This window comes from Acinonyx jubatus, chromosome D2, assembly GCF_027475565.1.
Source record: "Acinonyx jubatus isolate Ajub_Pintada_27869175 chromosome D2, VMU_Ajub_asm_v1.0, whole genome shotgun sequence".
Classification (NCBI taxonomy): Eukaryota; Metazoa; Chordata; class Mammalia; order Carnivora; family Felidae; genus Acinonyx; species Acinonyx jubatus.
Genome location: NC_069393.1, coordinates 11,420,244 through 11,445,468, shown reverse-complemented (window position 1 = coordinate 11,445,468; position 25,225 = coordinate 11,420,244). Strand labels below are relative to the sequence as shown.

General features: G+C 42.5%; 1 protein-coding gene across 14 annotated transcripts in view; it reads right to left on the bottom strand.

Annotated features, from left to right (window-relative positions):
* RNLS (renalase, FAD dependent amine oxidase) overlaps window positions 1-25,225 on the bottom strand; it is a 327,133-nt gene that overhangs the window by 67,565 nt on the left and 234,343 nt on the right. For 3 of the 14 annotated variants that reach the window (XM_027049832.2, XM_027049836.2, XM_053207366.1), the window contains one exon: window positions 715-1,238. The exons of 6 other annotated variants lie outside the window; for them this stretch is intronic. In XM_027049832.2, coding sequence (XP_026905633.1) covers window positions 1,086-1,238 — 153 coding nt within the window. In that variant the 3' untranslated portion in view covers window positions 715-1,085. 5 more of the 14 variants (XM_053207367.1, XM_027049830.2, XM_053207370.1 and 2 more) reach the window with 5 other exon arrangements.

The window sequence follows — 25,225 nt, the reverse complement described above, 5'->3', positions numbered from 1 at the left end:
CACCAAGGTAAGAAGTATTTTGTTGAACTGTTCATAGTCTGAGAGGCCGCAATAATGTCTTTCCTTGCACAATTATAAAATAGCACTCGCCATTTTGCTTTTCAAATTAGCAACAAGTGGCTTGTTTAGAAGGCCGGGGATCAATTTCTCTCCGCCAGTCATTGGCAGGAAGCATGTGGGTCACTGAAGCATGTGGGTGATATGCTGAACCACTAAGCTGGCAAATATTGAACTATTTTAAGTGCATCTATTTTCTAGCTCAGTAAATTTTCTTGTTGTATTAAATTCATTAAACCTGACACAGTCTAAATGCCACAGCGCATCCTGGAGAGCGCATGAAGGTAACAGCACCAGCCATCAGAGACAGCCGAAGATAAAGATCGATATATTTTCTCTCAGTTTGTGTTTAATTGTTACTTTCATATTAAGCCTGAATTTTTTTTTTTTAAGGTTAGAAACTATCGTATGACTTGGAAAGTCGAGTTGAATCTGGTTATTTTCTGAAAATGTGAAGACAGGTTTCTTTGTCAGTTGATTGCCCTCCAAACCACAATCCTGGAGATGATGACACCTGAGACCTACAGGTCAGGATCATTTAATAACTTGAGAGACACAGAAAGAACCCTCCGTTATCCACAGTCCAGGGGAATTGAGTAGTTCGGCAATCTGCAAAAACATTGAACCAAGGTCATGCTCGAAGATTGAAAATGAAGATTTGATATTAATTATTCTTTATTTGGAATTGAAATTCTCAAAAGAATCAAGGTTTTGGAACATGAACTATTATTTTGGTTTGACATACTTTTGGGGGAGGGAGGGTTATTTGTTATTCTTAAACATTATTTTTTATTTTTCTTTAACAAGGAGTAATCATGGCAATTCAGAAACCCCGTGAAAGGTGTACTGTACAGAGAATCTTCATTGCAACTTGCGTTGTAACTATCAAAATTACGAAATCGATTTTATACTCCATACGAAAAATTTTCCAGTAATTTCTCTCAGCAAAATAGAAAACAAAGTAATCTCTCACAGAGAACTGTGAAACCAGAAACCCCAAGCACAGGTAGAGAATAAAGATCCAGGGGCTAAATTTGGTTCTTTAAAGCTTCTAGAACACACAGGGCAGAAGAGACACAGCCGTCGAAGTTGGACTGGGTGAACCCATCCCCTCCACACACAAGGAAAGGTTCCCGATGAAGAGTCAATTGGCCATGAGAGTTGGCAGGAGCACTTATCACCTAAAAAAGTTAAAAACAACAACAACAGACAAAAGGATTGCGACTGACGTTCTCTGCCCCATTACGCTGTGATGTCAACACTCACCCGGGGAGGAGTTCTCTACCTGCAGAAATCACGCTTGCTCTCAAGGAACAACGGCGCACAAAACGAGGACCCCTAAACCCCTCCCCTCACCCAAGTATTTACACTGACCTTCTCAAATGTTGACATTTTCAGGTGGTTGATACACTTAACCCAATGTGTTGAACTTCAAAAATAGTAGGTCACGATACGCTCAATTAGTTGAGGGTACAGCATTTTTTTGATAAGGGGGGGGAATGATATTTGTGAAATCATTTACCTATTATTGGGTCCCGGCTATGTGCTAGACAAGGTAAACAGAGCAGAGATTTAAGGACTGTATCCCGAAGGACTTTCCAGCCCAGCACGGTCTGCTAGCACATAACAGTGTCTAAGGGCTAAGACAGGGTGAGTAAGAGGGTGCTACCTTGGGGTGGGAGGGTTGCCCAACCCTGCACAGCCGGATAAAGAAACCTTCAAAGGGGAGGTGACGGGTCATTTCACTTGAGTTCTGCCGGATGCATAGGAGTTTACCAGTGTAGGAAACAGGCCTTTCCAAAGAGAATGAGTAGCATGTGCAAAGACCCCATAGTCCATGGGCAAGAGAGAACAATGTGTGTTTAGGAAACTGTGGGGTTGGTCACACTGTGTGTGTGTGTGTGTGTGTGTGTGTGTGTGTGTGGTAGGGCTAATCAGAGGAAGGGACACAGCTGAAAGGCAAGTTAGGAGGCATTTAGTGTTTCAAAATTAAAATGTATAAAACTTATAAACACAGGTCTATTAAAAATGTAGAACTGACTTACTAATAAGCCAAAAGGGAGAGAATTAGCTGAAGTCTGGGATTTATTTTATTTTATAGAACCAGGTTTATAACATTTGAAATGGTGAAAAGGGCATAGAGATTATTTCCTGGAGAAAAAAAATATATATTCTCAGACTTGGGATGAGTGTTGCTAATAAGCTTTGAGAGCTGGGAGAGTGAGCCAGGTGGTGGGGGGTGAACAGAGTCGTTTTGGACACTGAGATGATTTGGCCCCTAAAGCACCCCAAGCCCCTAAAATGCAAATCACACAAACTTATTATAAAGGCCCTCTCTGGGCGCCTGGCTGGCTCGGTTGGTAGAGGATGTGGCTCAATCTCGGGATTGTGAGTTCAAGCCCCACATCGGGGCTAGAGTTTACTCAAAAAATAAATATATAAATAAAATCTCTTCCCCTATGAAAAAAAAAAGGCAATCTCATTTGGGGTTGCTTCCCGGCACAACTTCAGGGGATGCCATTCACACAGACGACAACGTGGCAGTTCTGGTCTCTTACACGTTTTCACGGAAAGGAACAGACTAAGGCCCACGAAGATTTGCTATTTTAAAAATTACCAAAAACAAAAAATAATCAAGAAATACACCAAATACTATTTGGATTATGGGGCTGAGATTTGGTTCTAGATAGGTTGAGTTAGTACATGCTTTTACAACTTTTTAAAACCAGAAAAACTTTGCAGAGGTTTTTTAATTTACAGGCCATATTTTGCTTTAAAAAAGAGGTTGGGAAGGCGTCTGGGTGGCTCAGTCAGTTAAGCAACCGACTCTCGGTTTCGGCTCCCAGTTTGAGAGATCGAGCCCTGCACTGGGCTCTGCACTGACAGTCAGGAGCCCGCTTGGGGTTCTCTCTCTCCCCTTCTCTCTCTCTCTGCCCCCATCCCCCAAGATAAATAAATACACTTTAAAAAAAGGAAGTTAGGTACAACTATTCCTTTGTTGAATCCCTAAAGATATGGACGTTTAAAGTCCCGTGTTGCGCATATTCGATGTAAACTTTGAAGAGTGCCCTCTCACTTTTCTAGAGGCCATCTGACAGGAGCAGCACCTTTCATACACGTTGTAGATAATCTTTGTTTTAAATTATGCCGTAGTTTTAGCTTATTGTGTTCAATTGCGATTTCATTTTTTCCTTGCTTTATTGAGGTATAACTGACAAATAAAAATTGTATATATTTAAGGTGTACAACGTGATGTTTTGATATGTTTGTATACATTGTAAAATTGTTTTCATAATCAAGTTAACATTTCAGCTCATATAGTTTCCATTTTGTCTTTCTTTTCTTTTCTTCCTTCCTTCCTTCCTTTCTTCCTTCCTTCCTTCCTTCCTTCCTTCCTTCCTTCCTTCCTTCCTTCTTCCTTCTTACCTTCCTTCTTTCCTCTCTCTCTCTCTCTCTCTCTCTCTTTCTTTCTTTCTTTTTTTCTTTTCTTTTCTTTCCTCTCTTCCTTCTTCCTCCCCCCCTCCCTCTCTCCCTGCCTTCCTTTTGGTGAATCACTTTATGATGTATCTTCTTGGTGAATTTCAAGTATACTATACAGCCTTGTTAACTACAGTTGTGTTGCTGTATGTTAGCTCCCCTGAATGGACTTGCTCTGTGTAACTGAAACTTCGTACCTTGGACCAGCATCCCATTTTCTCTCCCACGGCTCCTAGCATTCACTGCTTTGCTCTCTGTTTCTATGGGTTTGACTATTTTAGATTCCGTATATAAGTGAGATCATGCATTGTTTGTCTCTCCATAGCTGAGAATCTTGAAATCAGCTGAAACGATCTTTGAGAGGCTCAAAGAGACAGCACAGAGGACAGACACTGAAGAACAGACCTGGGCGTTCAACCAGAACCTATAAACTCCTACTTTAGACAGAATTTAAACAGGTTGGATTATTTGATTTGTCGGTGAAATACTAAGGGAAGAACAAAGCCTTTAGATTCTTATACATATTAATGACTTCAGAATGTGGTAACAAATAGTTTGAAAGCAAGGGAGGCTATAGGGACACTCAAAAACCAGATGAGGCTGGGAAGAAGCTTGGCAGTCTGGTGCCATTGAGTAGAGGGGCAAAGAATTTTTTGACTCTTAATAGGCCCTGAGGGTGCCTGCTATGTTTTCCTGCATTCACTAATGCTCATGATGATGCCCCAGTATCCAAGAACCAGTCCTCATATGCATAAGATATTACTTGTGAGCATTTCTCGAATGTTCACCACAGGCCAAATGCTTTACGTGTGCACCCGTTTCATGAACACAGCAACCCTGCAGGGTGGTTACAACTATTCTCATTTTCTAGAGGAGAACACTGAGGCTCGGGAAGATTGTCACCTGCCCCAGGACAGAGAGCTAGGAGGTGAGGAAAAAGACTCGGATAGAGCAAGCAGACTCTGGAACTCATCTTTTTAACACTTTCAGGAACATTTCCACGAAGACGCGATTTAAATGAAACAAACACAAATGTGTGATAGTCACTGACAGTTTCACACATCTGGAAAACTCACATAAATGGGACAACTCATCCATATACATGTGTACGTATGCACACGTGTATAATACAAAGGAATGCATGCACATATGTATGTATAATTTTTAAAACAAAACAAAAAATTTGACAGCCTCGTCGCTTAATGCACCTAGAAAATTCACACAAATGGGATAACCCCTTCATATGTATTCATATATACATACGTGTGTGTGTCTATGTATAATGGAATTCTATTTGATGAGTGGCATTTTGAGTGGCAAATGCCAGATGGCAGGTCATGTGGCTGGAAGACCCAGCCACCCATGAGCCGGTCCGCAGTTTGGAGGAAATCAGTCTCCCTGCGTTGGGGTGCGACCGTCCATTTTGCAATCACCCAGCAAGGAAAGTATGGAAACACGAAGCGTGTGCTCGCAAGTTCCTTCCCCTGAGCGATGTAGATGGCCCCTCGCTGGAGGGGCACGTGGTGGCCAAAGCCACAGGCTGTCACTGCGCTTCCAGCCACAGTGAGGAACCACAGCTCAATGGCTACGTTTCAGACGGTGCCAGGGCTGAACTGCCCCCTTGGAAATCCAGGTTGTGTCTGGAGGCTCAGGGAGGGTCAGAAAGAAGTCCTGCTGTATCAGCTGACGCTCCGGGTCGTTAATGCAGCGCTTCTGTATGCTTCTGTGATGACTGGGCCAGACATATAAATTCGAAGCAGAAAAAGGAGTTTTATTTCTAAGCTATCTTAGCCCCTGCGAATGTGTTTTACGCCTCTCTCCACCTGCGGCACCAAATGGAAACTCGTTGGCTCCCCGTGGAAGTCCTTCCATGACCATGTCTTCCCTCCATTCAAGCCTCCTCTCTTGTCCTGCCTCTCACCTGCGCCATGTGTCCTGTCTACATTCGCCCTGATCTTCTGCAGAAACGCCCTTCCTTGTCATGTTTCTGTGACTCTGAACGAGCCATCCCACGCAGTGACGTTGCAGTTGCTTTCTTCCCTGCCAAAAAAATTGCTCATCCCAAAAGAACTGACACAAATGTCGCCCGCTCTGCGGTCTTCGCGCCCTGAGAGGCAGGCTAAGTATCTTTGCAGGGTGTTGTTTTCATCTGTGATGTTGCTTGCTAGTTTGCACTGTAATTACGTCCGGTCTTGTCTCTCTTCTAGATTGCGCGCTTCTAAGAGCAGGGCTTGGGATGCACTAATCCTTGCATCCAAGTCTGGGAACGGTGCCTAGCCCCTATTAAGTGTGCAATAAATGTTTATTGAGTTTTAAAAAAAGACAATATTGTACACACAGTTGATCAAATGAAGGTCTTCGCAGGGAACCATCTACACAAAAAGTGTTATTCAGAGGCTCCCACGGGGCTGGGAGCAGCTCAAATGGAAGAGATACTGTATTTAGAATGTTCTCAATAATGATGAATGAAGGGCTGTCCTCTCCTCGCGTCTCGGGCTGTGAGCTGCTTTATGTGAACATCTTGTGTGTCATGTATTAAGTGGAATCACACAAAGCTGCTGATTCTGTAGGTCAGGAATGCTACATGTTGTCCGTTTTTATACAGTTTAACCTGTTTCTTCGTACCATGCTTATTAGCTATAATGATATACACAAAAAGTGTTTTCATTAAAGATGAAAAGAGAGGCACAGACAAGAAGGCTAACGGCGACTTCAAAATGGCGATTACTGGGGCATGTGGGGGGTCAGTTGGTTAAGCATCTGACTTCGGCTCAGGTCATGATTTCATGGTTCACGGGTTCGAGCCCCGCATTGGGCTCTATGCTGGCAGCTCAGAGCCTGGAGCCTGCTTTGGATTCTGTGTCTCCCTTTCTCTTTGCCACTCTCCTGCTCGTGCTCTGTCCCTCTCTCTCTCTCTCTGTTTCCCCAAAATAAATAAACATAAAGAAAAATTCAAAATGGCGATTAGCAACAAAGCAAAGGTGATAATTAGCAAAAAAAAAAAAAAAAAAAAAAAAACAAATTCCAGTACACACATTCTTCCTTCCACACCTAAGCTGACAGCAAAAGACTGTCCTCGGGCTGTCAGACATCTACCCAAACAGAACGATCTTGCTGTTTGGCCGAGAGCATGGCTGTATTTTAAGTTGATTCATTATAGTGGACTGTCCAGCCCAAGATTTGGTTCCTTAAAACCCACCTTTCTGAAATACGGCACTAAGTGATATCCATGCGGAGCTGGGCAAGAACTGAGGTCTCACAGAGTCTAATCTTAGGTGTGCAACCAACCTGATAAGAAAATGAGGACAACGTTTAAACAATCAGGCTCTTAACACTGCATTTCCTCACTTGTCACGAATGCAAATTATACCGCCTTTCATTGAATCTAAGCCGCCGTCGATTGGATGAGGCACCAATATTTTATGTACCAGTGAGACGGAAAATGGTGGCAACATGACACCAAGCTTTACACTTACTAGAAAGGCTCTTTTAGACTTATCTACAAGTAGATCTTATGCCGAGATAGAAAGGAAATAAGAGGGGAACACAGGCTCGGCCTTTCCAAAAGCGTCTTCACCTATAGAGTGTGACCTCTCTGCTCTTTAACTCAGAGTTGTCCACATCCACGGTCTTCCCCACATCGTCCGCCCCCTGCGCCTCCTAGAGCGTGGGTGATGGGTGACGTGACATTTCTTACATGGGTGACCCACCGAATTGTTCATGCTCGCATTTTCTTTTTTTTTTTTCCAAGTAAAGTGTTTTATTTATTTATGTTTAAAATTTATTATTATTTTTTTTAACGTTTATTTATTTTGGAGACAGAGAGAGACAGAGCATGAACGGGGGAGGGTCAGAGAACGAGGGAGACACAGCATCTGAAACAGGCTCCAGGCTCCGAGCTGTCAGCACAGAGCCTGACGCGGGGCTCGAACTCACAGACTGCGAGATCATGACCTGAGCTGAAGTTGGACGCTTAACCGACTGAGCCACCCAGGCGCCCCCATGCTCGCATTTTCTGGGAGCCACTGATACCTGTCTCGCAAGTTCTGAACCATGCACTTTCTCTTCGGTGGGAAGGAGAGGTCTTCCGAGGGTGAGAGCCACCACGACTCGTATGCTTTTCTCAAATGGTCCTCTGGTAACCTGCTCATTAAAATATCAAGGGGCTGTTGTGGAGGGAGGTCCCACGTTACACCACCCGAAATCGCCAAGTTCGTGTGAAAACAACCTCCTGATGTGTCCTGATGCATACTGACTTGGTGGCATCTCACAATGGGTGAAATAATGGCAAATACAAAATGAGGGAAGGGGAGAAGCTTGGTGAGTACTTAATGGGAGTAAATGCCTGGCAAGTCTAACGATAATGAAAAACAGGATTCTTTAAGCAGGGCCTTTCCTGGTAACGGCGTCTCGGGGTCCAGACACTGGGGTCTTCAGCATTGCTGGTTTAGAGCAATGCCAAACCCCAAGAAAAGGCGCAGGCTCAAGTGAAACTGACAGAGACAGACCGGTGAGCAGAGAATCGACTTGCTCCTTTGAACAGGTAAATGGACCCATTCCAGGACCGCGCGGGCAAATCTCCTCAACCGTGTCCTAGATGATCGGCGTGACCCCGCGAGCCACCTTCTGGCAGCCATCACTAATTGACTGTGGCGTTCTCTCCCGCTGAGCCCAGAAGTGGCCACAGCATCCTTCCCACCTCATTGCTTCAGGCAGCCACGACCAGTCCGTCGGAGTTGGCACTGGAGGGGGAATCCTGTAAACCCATCCTGGGTTAGAAGACTGCAAACACGGAATTAGACATAAGTGAATTAAATATTCTTCGCTGTTTTTTTTGTTTTGTTTTGTTTTCTCTTTTCTCGTTAAGCCAGGATAGTCTGATGCATCGCCTTTGTCTAAACCAGACATGTTTCAACGCCAAGAATTAGGAGCACATCAGGAGCTATTTCCTCTGGACGATGCCAGAGGCCCAATTCTAATTTTTTCTAATAATCTTCTCATCATCATCTACAGCCCTTGGTTCTTAACCTCCCTCCACACCGTCATCCCTCCACGGGTCACACCGGGGCTTTGACTGCCGGGTGAAGATACAAGGCACGCGTTTTGGCTACAGCTGCATGCCGCAAATCTGTGCATCACAAGTATCAGGGCTTGTGGGAAAAGCAGAGTTGGAACACATCTTCCAAAACTGCGAGAACCCTGACCCAAGCACTCACAAAAACAATACCCATCCTAGTAAAGTGACTAGCACAAGGAGTGTTCTCCTAGCCTCTGCGTCTGGTGATACCTTTGCAGCCTGAACTCTGCTTCCTCCTCCAAGATGTGGGTCCCGGGGGAGAGTTGCTCCGAAAAGAGACCATTTCGATCTAAATTTAAAATATCGAGGAGGGAGCCTTCATCAAGGCGTCATCTCACTAAAGGGGAGACATCTTTGTGAATTCTTCATTAGCACTTAGCAATTTCCCCAGAGAGTTGACCGTGGCAGGAACCCCAACAGTTGTCAAGGCCACTGTGACAACCACCGTTTGCCCTAAAGAAAGGCACCTCCGGAGATTTTTCAAGTTTTTTTTCTTAGATTTTCCTATTTGCCAAAGCTTCGTCTCTGCTTGTGAGAAAACTTACCCCGGTCACTTGAAAACATAAACACGTACGACACCAATACGATCCCCCCGTGACCCTAATTTCCTATTTCTCAATTGCATTTGAAATAATTCACATTAAAAAAAAAAACCCAGGTGCTACAAAAGACTGAGCAATTTTATGACTCTCTTGTGTTACATTACGTTCCGGAGGGTCACGTTCATTGGACGTGGGACGCCTGGGTCTGGACAAATGGAGATGTCTGAGGCATCACTTGCACTTTTGATAGCCACACTGGATATTTAAATTGATTTCTATCAATTTCAGTGTCTGAGGGTGTCTCTTTCCTCCGATTGTCCCCGGAGTCCAGGGAAACCTGATTGTCTCCTGGATGCACACTAACTTGGTTGGGGCAAACTCTGAGTGAACATCTCCTTTCGCGGGCATTTCCCCAGACCATTGTGTGTGGGGGGTACTGACCACACTGGCAATAAGAACGGCAAGGAAGGCTGAGATGCAGTGGGGCTGATTCATACATTTCCTCACTTCCTCTCCTCGGCCGCCAGCGTAAACCTGAACCCATGCCATGGTACATAAACAGCAGAAATGGAATATTTGGTTAACTTATTCTTTTATAGCCCCGATGCAAAGCTCAAAGGTAGCGGTTCCCAAAAGTCAATCTATGGCAAGAAGAGAAAAAATAAGGAGAATTACGAGCTTTTTCACGGAGCCGAATGTATTCTATTTATAAATCGGGTATGAGGTTACATCTTTACTATTTTTTTTTTCTTTTGGTTATCCCTTCCATTAAATTCTGGAGGTTGTGTTTGTGCTTCTCAAATTCTTAAGGGCAGAACGCAAAGATAGCAATATTATACTGGTTCCCAAGACATTTAGAGGGATTTTACCAGTCCATGAAATAAAAACACTTGGACGGTTTTGCATAAAGCCGGGGTGCGCGAGGGGGAAGGGCAGAGGGGAGGCTTTGGAAAACCACCAGGAATCTCAGGTAACACTGCATAACCTTTGGTTTGGACTTGGTGAGTGGATGAGCAATTTTTAAAAAATGGAATAAAATCTCGTGTACGACTCATTTCCCAGAAACTTGCGAGGCCCCTCCTGCAGCCAAATATTAATCTAAACAGAACTAGAATCTAGGGTAACACGTTCTTCCTCTGTTCACCTGTGGCTGAACACTCGGGGAGTAAACACAGGGCTGCAGAGAAAAACAGGGATGGGGAAAGACTTAATCAAACGTAGAATAAATGTCTGCCTTCACACTCTATGACCCTAGAGAGAAAATGTTGTTTGTGTTGATTCTATGTATACATCTCCCCATTCCTACCATATTCTCAAGGCACTGCTTTTAAGCATCTATCATATGCCTGTTTACAAAAAACAGGGAGAAATGTAAACAAATGAAGAGAGACGAGGGACTGTGCTGATGTTAGTGGAAACGTCTGTTTACATATTTATAAATGAGGATCCAGCCCAGGGCCTCAGAGCAGGATGAGACCTCATTGTTGGGTCAGTTGTGAAAAACATTATCAACCCCTGAGCACTGGCTTTTTCTTGAGTAAAAAAAAATGTGTTCCATTGGCTAAATTAAAAATGTAATGTTTCTATGCTTTTATTTTATAAAAGTCCCTTTGGGGACTAATGGAAATACAATAAAATGTTGCTGATTCCTCTACACTTAACTCACCAAAATGCAGTTTGGTAAGAGATATTTGCTACTGAAAAGCCTTGTGTGTCCTCAGAAATCGCGAGCTACCAAGGTTGTTTTATTCATTTTTGTATTCCCAGCATCTCTGACCCCGCTGAACGTGGCTGCTGTTGAATAGATGTTTGCTCAAAGGACGTGTGCATGTGGGCCAACAAAAAAACGAATTGGAACTTACGAAGGTTTTAAAGTCTCAGAATTCAAAAGGTCTTTAAACATGGAGGAACTTTTTTTCTCTCTGTCTATGAAAATAATTTCCTTTGTTTTTTCAGTCTCTAAATTTTCCTTTACCTTCTGAGTTATCATGCTATTTACTTCCTTCTCGTCTATAACACTTAACACCTGCCAGTTGTCATTCAGTTCTTTAGCACTTGAACTGTCCAGGAGATAGCCCTTCGGGCCCCAGACTCCTTGTTCTGATGGCCCGAAAGCAGAATTCTCTGCCTCTGTCTGGCTCGCCTTTTGTAGGTACCAGGCAAAGTCACCAAGAATATCTGAATCAGCCTGAACTTCAAAGAGCGAAATGAAGATGGCTTCCCACACAGACAATTCAGCCTCACCTTATAAAATGCTATTTACTGTTAACGACACCCTGGGAAGTGTGTAAGGTATCACTAGATGAGCGTGTACGTATGAATATGCATATGTGTGTGATAGGATCTACAGATGTTTGTCTTTTCTTTTTTTTAATGTTTATTTATTTTGACAGAGAGAGAGAGAGAGAGCATGAGCAGGCGAGAGGGAAGAGGGTGACAGAGAATCTTAAGCAGGATCCACATCAGCGAGGAGCCCAACACGGGGCTCGATCCCACAACCTGAGCCAAAGAGTTGGACACTTAACCAGCTGAGCCACCCAGGTACCCCTGCCTTTATTTTTAAAAATGGAGACCCTAGTGACATGGTCCATGATATTTCCAGTTTAATGTCAAAGCTGCAGTGAGCCTGTGCAGACATAGTTACTAAATAATCCTTTATATAATTTTCTTTCCTGGGACACAGTGAATACATTCTAGAAAGCTATAGGTGTCAGGGAGAAAAAAAACCAATTTTTCTGGGTGACCTAGCCAATCTATGTCTATATTAAAAAAAAATTCTCCCATAGAACAGTCAACTCTCTGTGCTCAGACTTTTGTGGCGCAGCCAGAAACCATACACATATGGAATATATTTGCTGTATTATTAAGAAAAGTGATGATATGGGTTATTTCTTAACCATACGTTGCATATTATTGAAGATAAGTGATACTGAGAACTGGGATAATCATGATAAATTGGAGTGCCGATTATCCCGCTTAGTCTATTTTTAGATATATTTCCTTAAAAAAGATTGCACTCCTTTTGGCCACTGATTTTTGAGGCTCTCAGTCCTATATTATCTTAGTTACAGTACTTAATATTCGTAAAGAGCTTTATCAACACACGGGTGCTTTCCCGCAGAGATCGTACATTTCTAATTGGTTCTTACGTGTTATGATCATTATCTCATCTTGCTCCTGTTCTATTCGTCTCTCCGGTGTTCTATTATATTTAATGGTGATTTCATAAGCCCGTTTCTTTGTTGTGCTTTAGGGGAAAGTTTGCTTGTGTTGTGGGCTCCTGGCTGCGGGGCTGTGTATCTGGTACCACAGAGAGCCGCTGTAAAATGACTGTTGGTTGGAATACCCTATATGGGAAGAAAGTGATGTGGTTTGGCCAATTCTCAGTGGAGCTTTTCACTTTATTGGTATTTGTCTATTCTATTTTAATAAACCATGGGGTAGATGCAGGCAGAAAGTGCCACAAATCAATTATATGATCCACGCGGCAGCTTTAGTGGGGGCTTCAACTGCGAAGGACGCACTTTGCTGAAATTGTATATTCAATTCCTGAAGTCCGCATTAAATCCGTCTAGATCTATTCTACCTTTCAAAGTCCAGGAATCGCCGGAGCGGTCTGTTTCGATGAGGAGTTGTTCACAAGTACACAATAAAGAATGAGATACTGTTTTCTCTAGTGCTGTTGCAGTAATAACAGACGAAACAACAGTCGCATTACAGTCCCCTTTAGAGTTTTTAATTTAATAGAAAATTGTCCTGCCCTTCAGCAAGTTTTCGTACATGCATGCATTAACTCTTCAAACATGTGTCGTGTTCCTAGCAGTTACCAAGCCTGCGGAGGGGGCTGAGGGCACAGACACCACTTCCTAGCCATGAGGTGACCTACCAGATGGGGATCCTTTTGTTTTTGCCTAAATATAAATGTTGCACCACAGTGTCTCAAAGGATCCGATTGCTTGGGATCCTAGGATGCAGAGGGCCAAACATGCTTTCGATTTGTGCGTCTGGACACAAATCTAAAACCATCCTTCCTACTCAAGTGAGCCTAATCACTACTTCTCCCCCGTTTAACAGCTGTTCAATTCCCCACCAGTTCAATCCTTGTCCCTTCTCCCACTCCATTTCCCGTCCTCTTCCTGAGGACCCAGAAGAATGGCCATTATTTCTTTCTGATCCTCACTCGTGCTGAACGGCCCCAACAGCTTTTTGTTTGCGCTGCGAGCATTTTGGCCAAAAGATTGCCGCCATTTTGATCTTCGGATCCAGAAACAACCTCCTTTCTACTGTTAATACTGTGAAATTAAAAGAATCAACACTTGTGCTCCTCAGAGAGACAATAATGGAGGATAAAAAAAACAAGGGGTTTTAAAAACCAGCTTAATTGGGTGTGATTTATATGCAGTGAAATTCACCCTTTTTATGCTCACTGTTCTATAAATTTCAACAGTATACACAGTCGTGTTAACTCCCACAAATATAATATAAAGAACATTTCTGTCACCTGCCCCCCCCCCCACATTTCCCTTGTGCCCCTTTGTAGTTCATTCCCTTCTCCCAATCATAGCCCCTGGCAACCATTGATCAGTTTTCTGTCCCTACAATTTTGCCTATTCCAGGAAGCCATACAGGTAGAATGATACAATAGACAGCCTTTGAGCATGGCTTCTTTTGCTAAGATAATGCTTCTGAGATTCACTCATGCTATTGTAGCTAGTAGTAGCTTGCTTCATTTTATTACTGAGTATTTTTTCATTTACGGATGTGCAACCTTTTGCCCATTTACCAGGTGGTTAATACTTGGGTTATTTCCAGGGTTTTTTGTGGTTTTTTTGGCAATTATTAATAAAGCTGCTATGAGCATTTGCAAATAAGTTTTTATGTGGATGCATGCCTTCATTTCTCTTGGATAAATACTGAAGGGTGGGGTCCTTGGGTCAGATGGTAAGTGTATATTTAACTTTGTAGGAAACTGTGAAACTCTTTTCCAAAGGGGTTGGGGCCATTCCACATTCCCGCAGTGACACGTGAGGATTCCATTGACATCCTTGCCAGTGCTCGGTACCTTCAGAGTTTCTGATTTGAGCCACTCTACTAGGTGTTCCATGGCATCTCATGGGGGTTTTACATTTCCCTGATGACCGATGATGTTCAGCATTTTTTTGCCATCCAATCTCTTCTTTTTTGTGGCTATCCATAATAGCCACTGGCAAACACTTATCTGCTTTCTGTCTCTATGGGTTTGCCTATTCGAGACATTTCATATAAATGGAATCATTCAAGATGTAGCCTTTGTGTCTGCTGGTTTCTTTCACTTAGCATGATGGTTTCAACATCTGTCCACATTGTAGCATTTATCAGTGTCTCATTGCCTTTTTTTGTCCTTCAAATGTTTAATATGTATATTTCAGTATAACTTCCCATAGGTCTTCTTCTTAGAAATATGTTGAAGACATATTTCCCACCTAACAAGTGATTTTTTTAATTGAGGTATATTCATTGCTTTTCATGGCTGAATAATAGTCCGTCTTACGGACATGCCATATTTTGTTTATTCATTCATGTCCGTGATGGGTATCCGTGCTGTCTCCATCTTTAGTTATCGTGAACAGTGCTATAAGTTGTTTGTGTATACGGTTTTGTTTGAACACACGTTTTCAATTCTTTTGGGTATACGGGAGGAAAATAGTTTGGTCATATTGCAATTCTACGTACAATTTATTGAGGGACTGCCAAACCGTGTTCTAGTGTCCGAACCATTTTATATTCTAGCCAGGAAGGCAGGAGCATTCCAGTTTATCCACATCCTTACCAGCATTTGTTCTTTTCCTTTTTCTTTCCTTTTTTTCAAATTACAGTCATCCTAGTGGGTGGGAATGGTATCTCATTACAGTTTTAACGTGCATTTCCCTAATGACTAAGGACATTGGGCATCTTTTCATGGGCTGGCTGACCATTTGTATCTCTTCTTTGGAGAAATGTCTACTCAAGTCCTTGACCCATTTTAAAATTGATTGCTTGAGTTTTTATAAGAGTTCTTTATGCATTCTGGATTGTAGACCCTTATCATATAAATGATTCACAAATATTTTCTCCCATTCTATGGGTTATCTTTTTGCTTTCTTGATAATTCTTGGATGCACACAAGTTGTGACATTTTGATGAAGTCCATGTTATTTACTTTTTCTCTTGCTTATGCTTTTGATGTTATGTCTAAGAAACCATTGCCAAGGATGAATATTTACCCTTACGTTTTCTTCTAAGATTTTTATGATTTTAGCTTGTACAGTTAGGTTTTTAATCCACTTGGGTGAATTTTTGCGTGCGGTGTGAGTTCAGGGTCCAGCTTCATTCTTTTGTATGTGGATATCCAGTTGTCCCACCACAGTGTAGACTGTTGTTTTCCAGTGAATGTTTTTGGAAACTTATCAGAAATCAATTGATCATAGGTGTGCATTTATTTCCAGAGTCGTGGTTCTATTCCATTAATCTATATGTCTATTCTTATGCCATTACCACATTGTTTGGATTAGGGTAGCTTCGTAGTAAGTTTGGGAATCAGAAGGTATGAGTCTTCTAGCTTTCTTTTTTTGAGATTGTTTTGGCTATTTGGGGTCACTTGCAACTCCATACAAATTTTGGGGTATTTCTGAAAAAGCCAGTGGGAGTTTGATAGCAATTACAATAAATCTGTCGATCACTTTGGGTAATATTGCCATCTTAAAAATATTAAGTCTCCTGGGGCACCTGGCTGGTTCAATTGATAGAGCATGCGACCCTTGATCTTGAGATCATGAGTTTCAGCCCCACGAGGGACACAGAGTTTACTTAAAAAAATAAGTAAGTCTCCCAATCTATGAACACACAGTGTATTTTCCTATATTTAAGTCTTTAATTTCTTTCAGCAATGCTTTATAGTTTTCATTGTAGAACTCTTACATGTCCATGGCTATATTTCTACCTCTTCTTTAGTGAAGTGCTCTTTCAAATCTTTTGTCCATTTTTAAACAACTGGGTCATTTGTTTTCTTATTACTGATTTGTGACAGTTCTTCATATATTCTGGATACTAGTCTTTTATCACATGTATGTTTTTTCTCCAAGTCTGTGTCTTGTCACTTCATTTTCTTAACAGCGTCTTTCAAAGACACTGTTTTAAATTTTCATCAAGCCCAACTTATCAATTTATTATTTTATGGCTTCTGCTTTTTGTGTCTCATTGAAGAAATGCTTGCCAAAACCAAGATTTCCTCCTATGTTTTCATCTAGAAGTTTTATAGTTTAAGGTTTTATGGTCTATGATCCATGTTTAGTTCCTTTTTGCACACAGTGCGAGTCATGGGTTTTCGAATCTAAAATGAGATGTTCCAGTTTCTATTTTTCGACTTCTTAGTGGCATCACGTTAGGCAAAACCATGCGCCACGAGCCTCAGTTTCTTCATTTAAAGCAAAGAGAGTAATATTTACTTCCTGATCTGTCAGAATTGTCATGAGGATCAAATGACAAGAAGTATAAAAGTGTTTTCTAAAACCAGAGCAAAAATGTTAACTATTATTTGTAGCTGACGGCAGCAAAAGAACGATGACAGAAGAATGTGTCATAATTGGGGGAAAGCCAGAGCTCAAGCAATGACTGGCAGTCGAGGGAGGTGTCTGAATGCCTGTGTTTGAATTCCAGTTTGGCCACTTCCCAGGGGAAGAGCCTCACACGAGGGACTGAGCCTCTATATCCCCACGTCGTCTGTGCAATGGAGAAGCAGACCCTCCACAGGGTGGATGGAGACTGAGCGAGTTAAGCACAAAGCGCGATGAGCTACACAGAGTGGGGTAGGGGATGAATAAACGACTTTTCAGACACACACAGAGAGAATGAATATATATAGAATATATAATGAATACACACACACACACACACACACACCACACATAGTGTAATAAAATGATGATGTGCACTGTCATGTTTCTAAAAATGCTATAAAAGATGATGGCAAAGACCAAGGTACAAACAAAGAGTGCACCTTTCACTCTCCTGCCTCTGGGAAAGTGCATGTCTTGCTAGAATTTCATGCTAATGTCATTCCCTTTGCCTGTTTGACTTCATTTTGTAGGAGTCAGCTCAAGACACATCTTCTCTTAGGAAACTACGAATTACCACTCTCACCTCAAACCGCTCTGCATTCAAGACAATATTATACACACCTTTCTTTCAGCAAATTGTGCTATATCATGGTTATCTGCTTCTTGGTCAGTTTTCCTGATTATATAGGAAGCTCCTTGAAGGAAGGGAGCTGTCTTTGAGTCTTCAGAAAGCTGTATGATGTCTGATTTAGAGTAGGAGCTCAATATATGTGTGTGAAATGGAAACATGAATGTACATCATTAATTTCTTTAAAAATTAAAAAAAAATTTTTTTTAATGTTTTATTTATTTTTGACAGAGAGGGAGAGAGAGACAGAGCATGAGCGGGGGAGGGGCAGAGAGAGAGAGGGAGACACAGAATCTGAAGCAGGCTCCAGGCTCTGAGCCGTCAGCCCAAAGCCCGACGCGGGACTCGAACTCATGAACCACGAGATCGTGACCTGAGCTGAAGTTGGACGCTCAACCGACTGAGCCACCCAGGCGCCCCTAAAAAATTTTTTTTAATGTTTTTATTTATTTTTGAGACAGAGAGAGACAGAGCATGAGCAGGGGTGGGGTAGAGAAAGAGGGAGACACAGAATCCAAAGCAGGCTCCAGGCTCTGAGCTGTCAGCACAGAGCCCAATGCGGGGCCTGAACTCACGGACTTGAGATCACGACCTGAGCTGAAGTCAGACACCTAACCAACTGAGCCACCCAGGCACCCCAAATGTACATCATTAGTTTCTAATGTGGATATAAATAGTGTATGTCAGCAAAACTTTTGTTTGCTGTTTGTATAGCATAATACTGAGGTCTATCCTAAAGACCAAGGAGACTTACCCTTTATGGAAATGTGCTGGAATAGGGTCTATTTCTCTCAGGGTATCCACACCCATAAATAACATCCGCCATCAAGTTTTAAGTAGTAATACTGACTGCAGATGAATATATACAGCATTGGACACAGACTGCTTTAAAAAGCTTTCTATAAAGCAATGCTGCTCAAAATAATTAGTTCTTCTGAAAAAGCGTCACACTGAATACAGGCAGGATTAGTCTCATGAGTACTTAAGAAAAAATGATTTAATTAAATGCATGTGTTAAAACATTTAATAGCTCACAGAATATGAAATTTTGTGAAGAGGGGAAATCTCTGCTCATATAAACTTCAATTAAACTGTGACTGTACATCCCTAATTCAATGACCAGAATTTCTCAGCCAGTGATCTCACCTATATGCAGCTACCTCATAATAAACTGAAGCAACTCATTAGTTAGGGGCCAGTGACAAAGAGGTGAGAGATGACTCAATGGAATGCTTAGGACTGACACCTGTTACATGACTAGCTGTTGACGGATTGGGTCATGCCATAGTCCACTGATCCCGGAGGGCCTGTTTGGGCTCTTCGTATGTTACCGTAAACTTACGGCACCTCGGCAAGAGTGCTCTTGTGGCCGTAATTTCACTCCAGGAAATGTTGACTCATGGCGTAAGTGTGCTAGACGACCAAACTCTAAAAAATGTGCAAGTTCGTCTGGGAACAAATGGCAAGAAGCTGAAAAATCCATAAACTTAAAAAAAACCAAACAACTAATTGACAAAGAGTTCCTTGCCTCCATAGACCTCCACCTCTTTGGTCTCACCTTGCTCTGATGTCATTCAACAGTCTTTATGGTGTGACCGTCACAGCCCCTGGCATTGACTCAGTCCTTCAGAAACATGCCTGTCCACAGCTATTTGCGTAACTGAAGTGGAGAGTGCAGAAAAGAGAGAAACAGAAAAGACAGTAAGAGAAGTGAAAAAGGAGGATAGCATGTGGCCACAAAGAGAGGGAGTCAAGGAAAAAGACAAGGGATGCACGAGCTAAGCTAGTAAGAAATGACCCCACTCCTTCCCTTCTTCCTCTTGCCATCCCTGTGTAGTAAAACCTACTCAGAACTTGCTTTGTCCTGGCATCTGCAGTAAACGTTTTCTACTGTGTTGTCTCCTTTCGTCCCAACGACAACCGCTGTGGGGTAGGTTCAGATGTCACCATTCACACACAGGCCCTGGGGCTCCGAGCATCAAGTCTAGCTCACTCAGAGCACACCGGGCGCCCAGCTTTGAACCTAAATCTGTCTGACTCCAAGGTCCAAGATCATAATCGCCTCGTTAAAAATCCAGAAATTATAAAGCACAGATATGGGGGGAAAATCACAGGACCAGGGACAGGATGAGCGATAGAGCATGATTTCATCGTGGAAATAAACTACAAAGCAACACACGGGATGTACTTGATTACTGTACAATGATTATTTCTTTTTCAAAGTACCTATCCTAGAAGGCTGTATGTTTAAATCTGTGACAGTGCACTGGCCAATGTCTTTGAGGTGTACCAGCTTTTTCTAAAATGTTTTTAGAATCAGCTTACCAGCCACGTTATAAACAGACAAATGTAAGTGTCTATATTTCTTGAGTCACATAAATAGAATAAAAACATTAAAGAAAAGTGTCAAAATTGACCATCTATTTTATTATGAAAAGGTTTTTGTTTGATGTTTATTTATTTTTGAGAAAGAGAGAGAGACAGACAGAGACAGAGAGAGAGAGAGAGAGAGAGAGAAAGACAGAAAGAGAGAGAGACAGAGAGAGACAGAAAGAGAGAATGAGCAGGGGAGGGAGACATAGAATCCGAAGCAGGCTCTAGGCTCCGAGCTATCAGCACAGAGCCCGATGCGGGGCTCAAACTCATGAACCGCTGAATCATGACCTGAGCCGAAGTCGGACACCTAACCGACTGAACCACCCAGGAGCCCTGTTGTTATTTTTCTAATGTTTATTTATTTATTTTGAGAGAGAGAACAAGTGCAAGTGGGGGAGGGGCAGAGAGGGAGACAGTGAATCACAAGCAGGATCTGCGCTGACAGCCCCACATGGGCACATGGGGCTTGATCTCCTGAACTGTGAGATCATGACCTGAGCCAAGATCAAGAGTTGGATGCTCAACTGACTGAGCCACCCAGGTGCCCCTATATCTGTTTTTAGATGGGCTGTGTTGTGTGGTGGCTAAGGCCACAGGCTCTAAAAATAAAGCCGCAATAAAACGAGTATCACAATAAAGCAAGTCAAATGACTTTTTGGTTTTCCACGCGTATGAAAGTTATGTTTATACCATACTGTAGTCAGTTAATTATGCAATAGCATCATGTCTTTAAAAATGTACATACCTTATTGGTACAAAATGTTAACCATCATCTGAGCTTTCAGTGAGTCCTAACCACTGAGCACAGATCACCACAATAAATATCATAATAATGAAAAAGTTGAAGATATTGTGACAATTACCAAAATGTGACACAGAGACGCGAAGTGAGGAAATTTCATTGGGAAACAAACAAACAAAAAACCAGTGCTGATAAATTGCTTGACCCAGCATTGCCAGAAATCTTAAATTTGTAAATAACACAGTATCTGTGACACGCTAAAGCCAAGTCCCATAAAACAAGGTATGCCCATATTTTAAATTTCTTTTGGTTGCGGAATGGTGTTTCTTTGAGCGCAACACAAGACCGGGCCATGAGGGGCTCTTGATTTATGCAGGTCATACTAGTATAACGTTTATAGCAGGTGCTCTTAATGCTGGACTCGAGGGAGGACCTTGGGTTGCTTATAAATCCTCATAATTGTATGCAATTTTTGTGGTCATGTGTACGTGTATATTTTGAAATGATGGGAACCTCCATGCTCATAGCGTTTATCAGGTTCTTAAAGAACTCATGCTTCTTCTAAAAAAATATGAATGGACTGCCACTGGGGAGAGAGAAGGCATAATCTCAGGGCAAAGGGCCACGTAAAGAAATGTAACTACAGAAGATACCTTATTACTAATCGTGCCACAAAAGCTTAAGAGGCTAGTACGCATCTGTGTATTTTGTCAAAGATACCGATGTACTCATTCATTCACCACCTCCCTCTTCTCTTTCCCCTCCCCTTAAATTCCTCTTCTGATTGATTTCCTTGGTATTTGAAAACGCATTCAGTGTTTTGTTTTGTTTTGCTTTGCTTTGTTTTTTTTTGAAGAACATAATTCATGGGTGCGCTAAATAAAGTGGGGGAAAGGGCCACTGGTATTTTGGGGGACTAAAGAATGTGGGGAAAAGCAGAGTTACTCACAAGCAAATCAGACATTTCCTCTAGTTTGAGAAAGGCTTCATGATGAGCCCCAGAACAAGGGAAAGCACAGCAAATAGGAGTGAGTTTCGGGGTCCTCAAACTGATCACCACGTCCCATCCAGGTATGCCAGAAGCCATTTTTAGTTATTACTCTCCTCCTGAAAGGGCTAATGTATCACACCAGTTACAGAAATCTTAACACAATGCATCCCAGCTTAGACATCAAGTTATACTCACTGGATAAACAGTTCAATTATGGACGGCAAAGAGCACCAACGGGAAGACTAAGAACCAGGAAAACCTGCCATTGCTTCGCTAAGTTTGTTCAAACCACCTATTCAAGCGTGTTATTCAAACCCACATGGGAGGCACCGAGTGGCTCCCAAGTCTTTCACACACGCCTTCCTCCTTCATCCGCCTCTTTTCTCCCGGCAGAGCAGCGCCCACAAGAATGCACCGTTTTCTTACTCAAGACCAAAAATTCAACTTCGTGTCTTAGGAGAAGGCCATCAGCAAATCCTCGTCTGCAGGGTTCTATGAGCAGAGTCCCAGGCACGCCGAGGGCATTTGTTAAGTGCTTATTGAGTAAATGAGTAGCCAAATGAATAATGAGCAGACATCTTTCACTGCCCCCTGCCACCGTGGGCAAGTCACATTAGAGGCAGCCCTGGGCATGGGAGAGCAGCCACTTCCTGGGAGTGGCTTGAGCCCTAAGGGGTGATGCTCTCCCCAGAGGTTTGATGAGGTTAGGAGGTACTGCCTCCTAAAGGAACGTACCGAGGGAAGTCTGGGGGAAAGAGGGTGTGGTAGACAGAAATCATGCTGCCTCTACCAAAGATGGCCGCATCCTAATCCCCAGCATCTGTGAATGCTGAGGGAGCATTAAGGTTGCAGCTGGAATAAACGTTGGTAATCACTTGGACCCCGGACGGGGAGATTTTCCTGGATTATCTAGGAGAGCCCAAAGTAATCACAAGGTCGTCAAAGGAAGAGTAGGGGCAAAAGCGAGGGCCACAGTGACGCACAACAAGGACTTGACCGGCTGCTGCTGGCTCTGAAGGTGCGGGAAGGGCTCCAAGCCAAGGAATGTGGGCAACTTGCAAAAACTGTAACAGGCAAGAAAATGGATCCTCTCCTAGAGACCACAGAGAGAAAAACAGCCTGCCCACACTTCAGAACTGGTCTTGAACTTCTGACCTCCAGAACTTAAGGTAATAAATTTATGTTGTTTCCAGCTACTAAGCTTGTGGAGGCTTGTGGCCACAGCCCTATGGTACAGAAGGTCTGTGAAGAGCAGGGAAGGACGGAGAGGCTGGGAAGACTACCTTTGTCATGACTAGTCATGGGACCTCAGGGAGGTCATTTCATGGTTTTCTCGTTGCTATAGTGGGCCAAAACTAGCCACCTCATCAGACTACTTCCGATACTAAATGGGATCACATATCGCAGTGGCCCAGCTCCTGGGCTGTCACACTGGGTACTCATCGTTGCTCTCTCTTTCCCTCTTCTCCCCTCCCCTTCACAGCCACTGGGTACCAGGATGCAGCGCAGGGACGCAAAGGAAGAGAAAAAAGGGAAAAGATAAAATGAATGGAGATAAAGAGCCAATCCCGAGGGATCTAGGATGGGGAATCCACACCACTCACTGCTGCCTGGTGTAGGGGACACCCATCCTGTGGTCTCTCTAGGGTTTTGTAAAATGAGGGTTTGAGGGGCTTTATCATTTGGCAGAAAGGGGGTAGAAAAGGAAGAGGCTAGAGTGTGAAGGATAGGAGATGTTTGGGGTGGAACAGGAGAGGAAGAGGACAAAAAGAAACATAGGGTGGTGGGGACTACACTGCTGCTCAGAAATGAAGGGAACTTCCAAACAAGCTGGTTGTTCCTCTTTCTTTTTTGTCCCCGCCCCTACACAATCCTCCCCTTCCATTTATGCACATGGTAGACCATAGTCATGCACATACATCCATGAACTTGTTGAAGGTAGCTCAGGTGTTCCGGGACAGTGAGGGAATAACAGGTGCTTACATTGATGTCAGGTTTCAAAGGTTATGACGGACCTTTGAAAAGCACTGGAGAAATGTTCCCTTGGGGACAATAACGGAAAACTAGTTAAATCCTATTATATCTCTGGACCTGTCATTTCCTATTCCTTTTTCTAAGGTGGTGTGGGAGATTATCTATCCATCTATCTGTCCATCTACTTACCTACCTACTTATCTACCTATCGTCTAGTTCACAATATGGGCAAGATTTCTGCCACAAATGACAATGTTATGCTTTGTACCCTCAGGCTACTAGGGGAAGGGTAGAAAGGAGAAGAGTAGAGAATGCAAACTTCTAAGTTTAAATGAAACAGCTCACTCCCTTTTAGACTCTGCAGCCAATGTAGATTTCATGACACAGAGCTGTAAACGCACTGGGACAATTTCAAGAGAGAACATCCAAATTATAATAAAAATCATTGCTACGGCTTGGATGTACTTTGTGTTCAGATATTTTTTTATTAAATTTTGTGATATTGCACAACTTTGAATAGGTCATTTTGTGGTTAGGACAAATCTATTTCTATTAACGCATTAAATTTGAAGACATAAGGTGGTTTGAGCCCATCTTTTAAGTTTATTATTTTGCAGAAATCACAAGAAGAAACTCACAAACCATTGTTTCTCTTAAAGGAATATTTATAAATTGCCAAATGACTGTGTAATGTAACTAGCTTCAAATTATACCGACAAGATGATTTCCCTGTCTTCTTTTTCAAGTCAACCTAAAATGGAATTAAGTATCACTTAAAGACATTAGCTATTGGGATCTTTCAATGCTTTTTAGAAGGAAAGAGGAAAGTCTTCTAAAGTGACCATGATCTGTTTAAGTAAATATTTTCCCCAAAGGTTCACTGTATAATTAATTGAACTTGAGATGACACGGGTAAACACACAGACATGCTGTCATATTTTAGGAAGTAATTTACCATTTCCTCTGATTTTGGATAGCCCTTTAAAATATACAAAATCTGCTGCAATTTCTCACAATACCGCTTTTGGGTAACCAATAGTGCGGATAAATTGGTTAATCAACAGGCTCAGAAATCTTGGGGAAGACACGTCACCACTCCTTTTCTCCCTCTGACCTTCACTCCACTATCCCCAATGGCTTTACAACTGAGTTTACAGATCAAAAGATTTTTTTCTACAAATATTCACAAACTTCTGTTGGAATATGCAGAGGTTGTCGCAAAAGTCAACATTTGCTTAGAGTAAAGAGCTTGGAGTCTGAGCCAGTAGAGTCATCAGCAGGTTGATCAAACCCTGAAAAACAGCTTGCGTAGCTGAATTCTACAGGTATTCACCTTTGTCCCCCGAAGAACCCTGCTTGCGGCAGTCAAAACCAAAGTGGGAACTTAACAAAAATGAAAATTGTGGTAGCGAAATACACTAACAAGGTTAATCTAACACATTGCAAAAAATTGGGGAGGTTCAAGTGGTTTCTATATAACCACAGTACTGATTTAGAAAAACCCCAGAGAAACAGCTGCATTTTGATATACAACCTGCCTTGCTTGAATAGGAAACCCCGTATTTTCAGGGTGTGTAAGTCTTGAGATGCTAGTCTTTGAACATAAGCCCAGGGGAAATTGCGTGCATCGCTTATTGGGAAATAACAGGCTAAAAAGACCCGTAGAAGTTCACAGCCATGTACGAGGCAAACAAATATTTGCCCCAGAGATCAGATCGTCCATTTCTTTTACTACAGAGTGGCAAAGATGAGAAAAAAACATCATCAGTTCTGCTGACCCGGTCGGT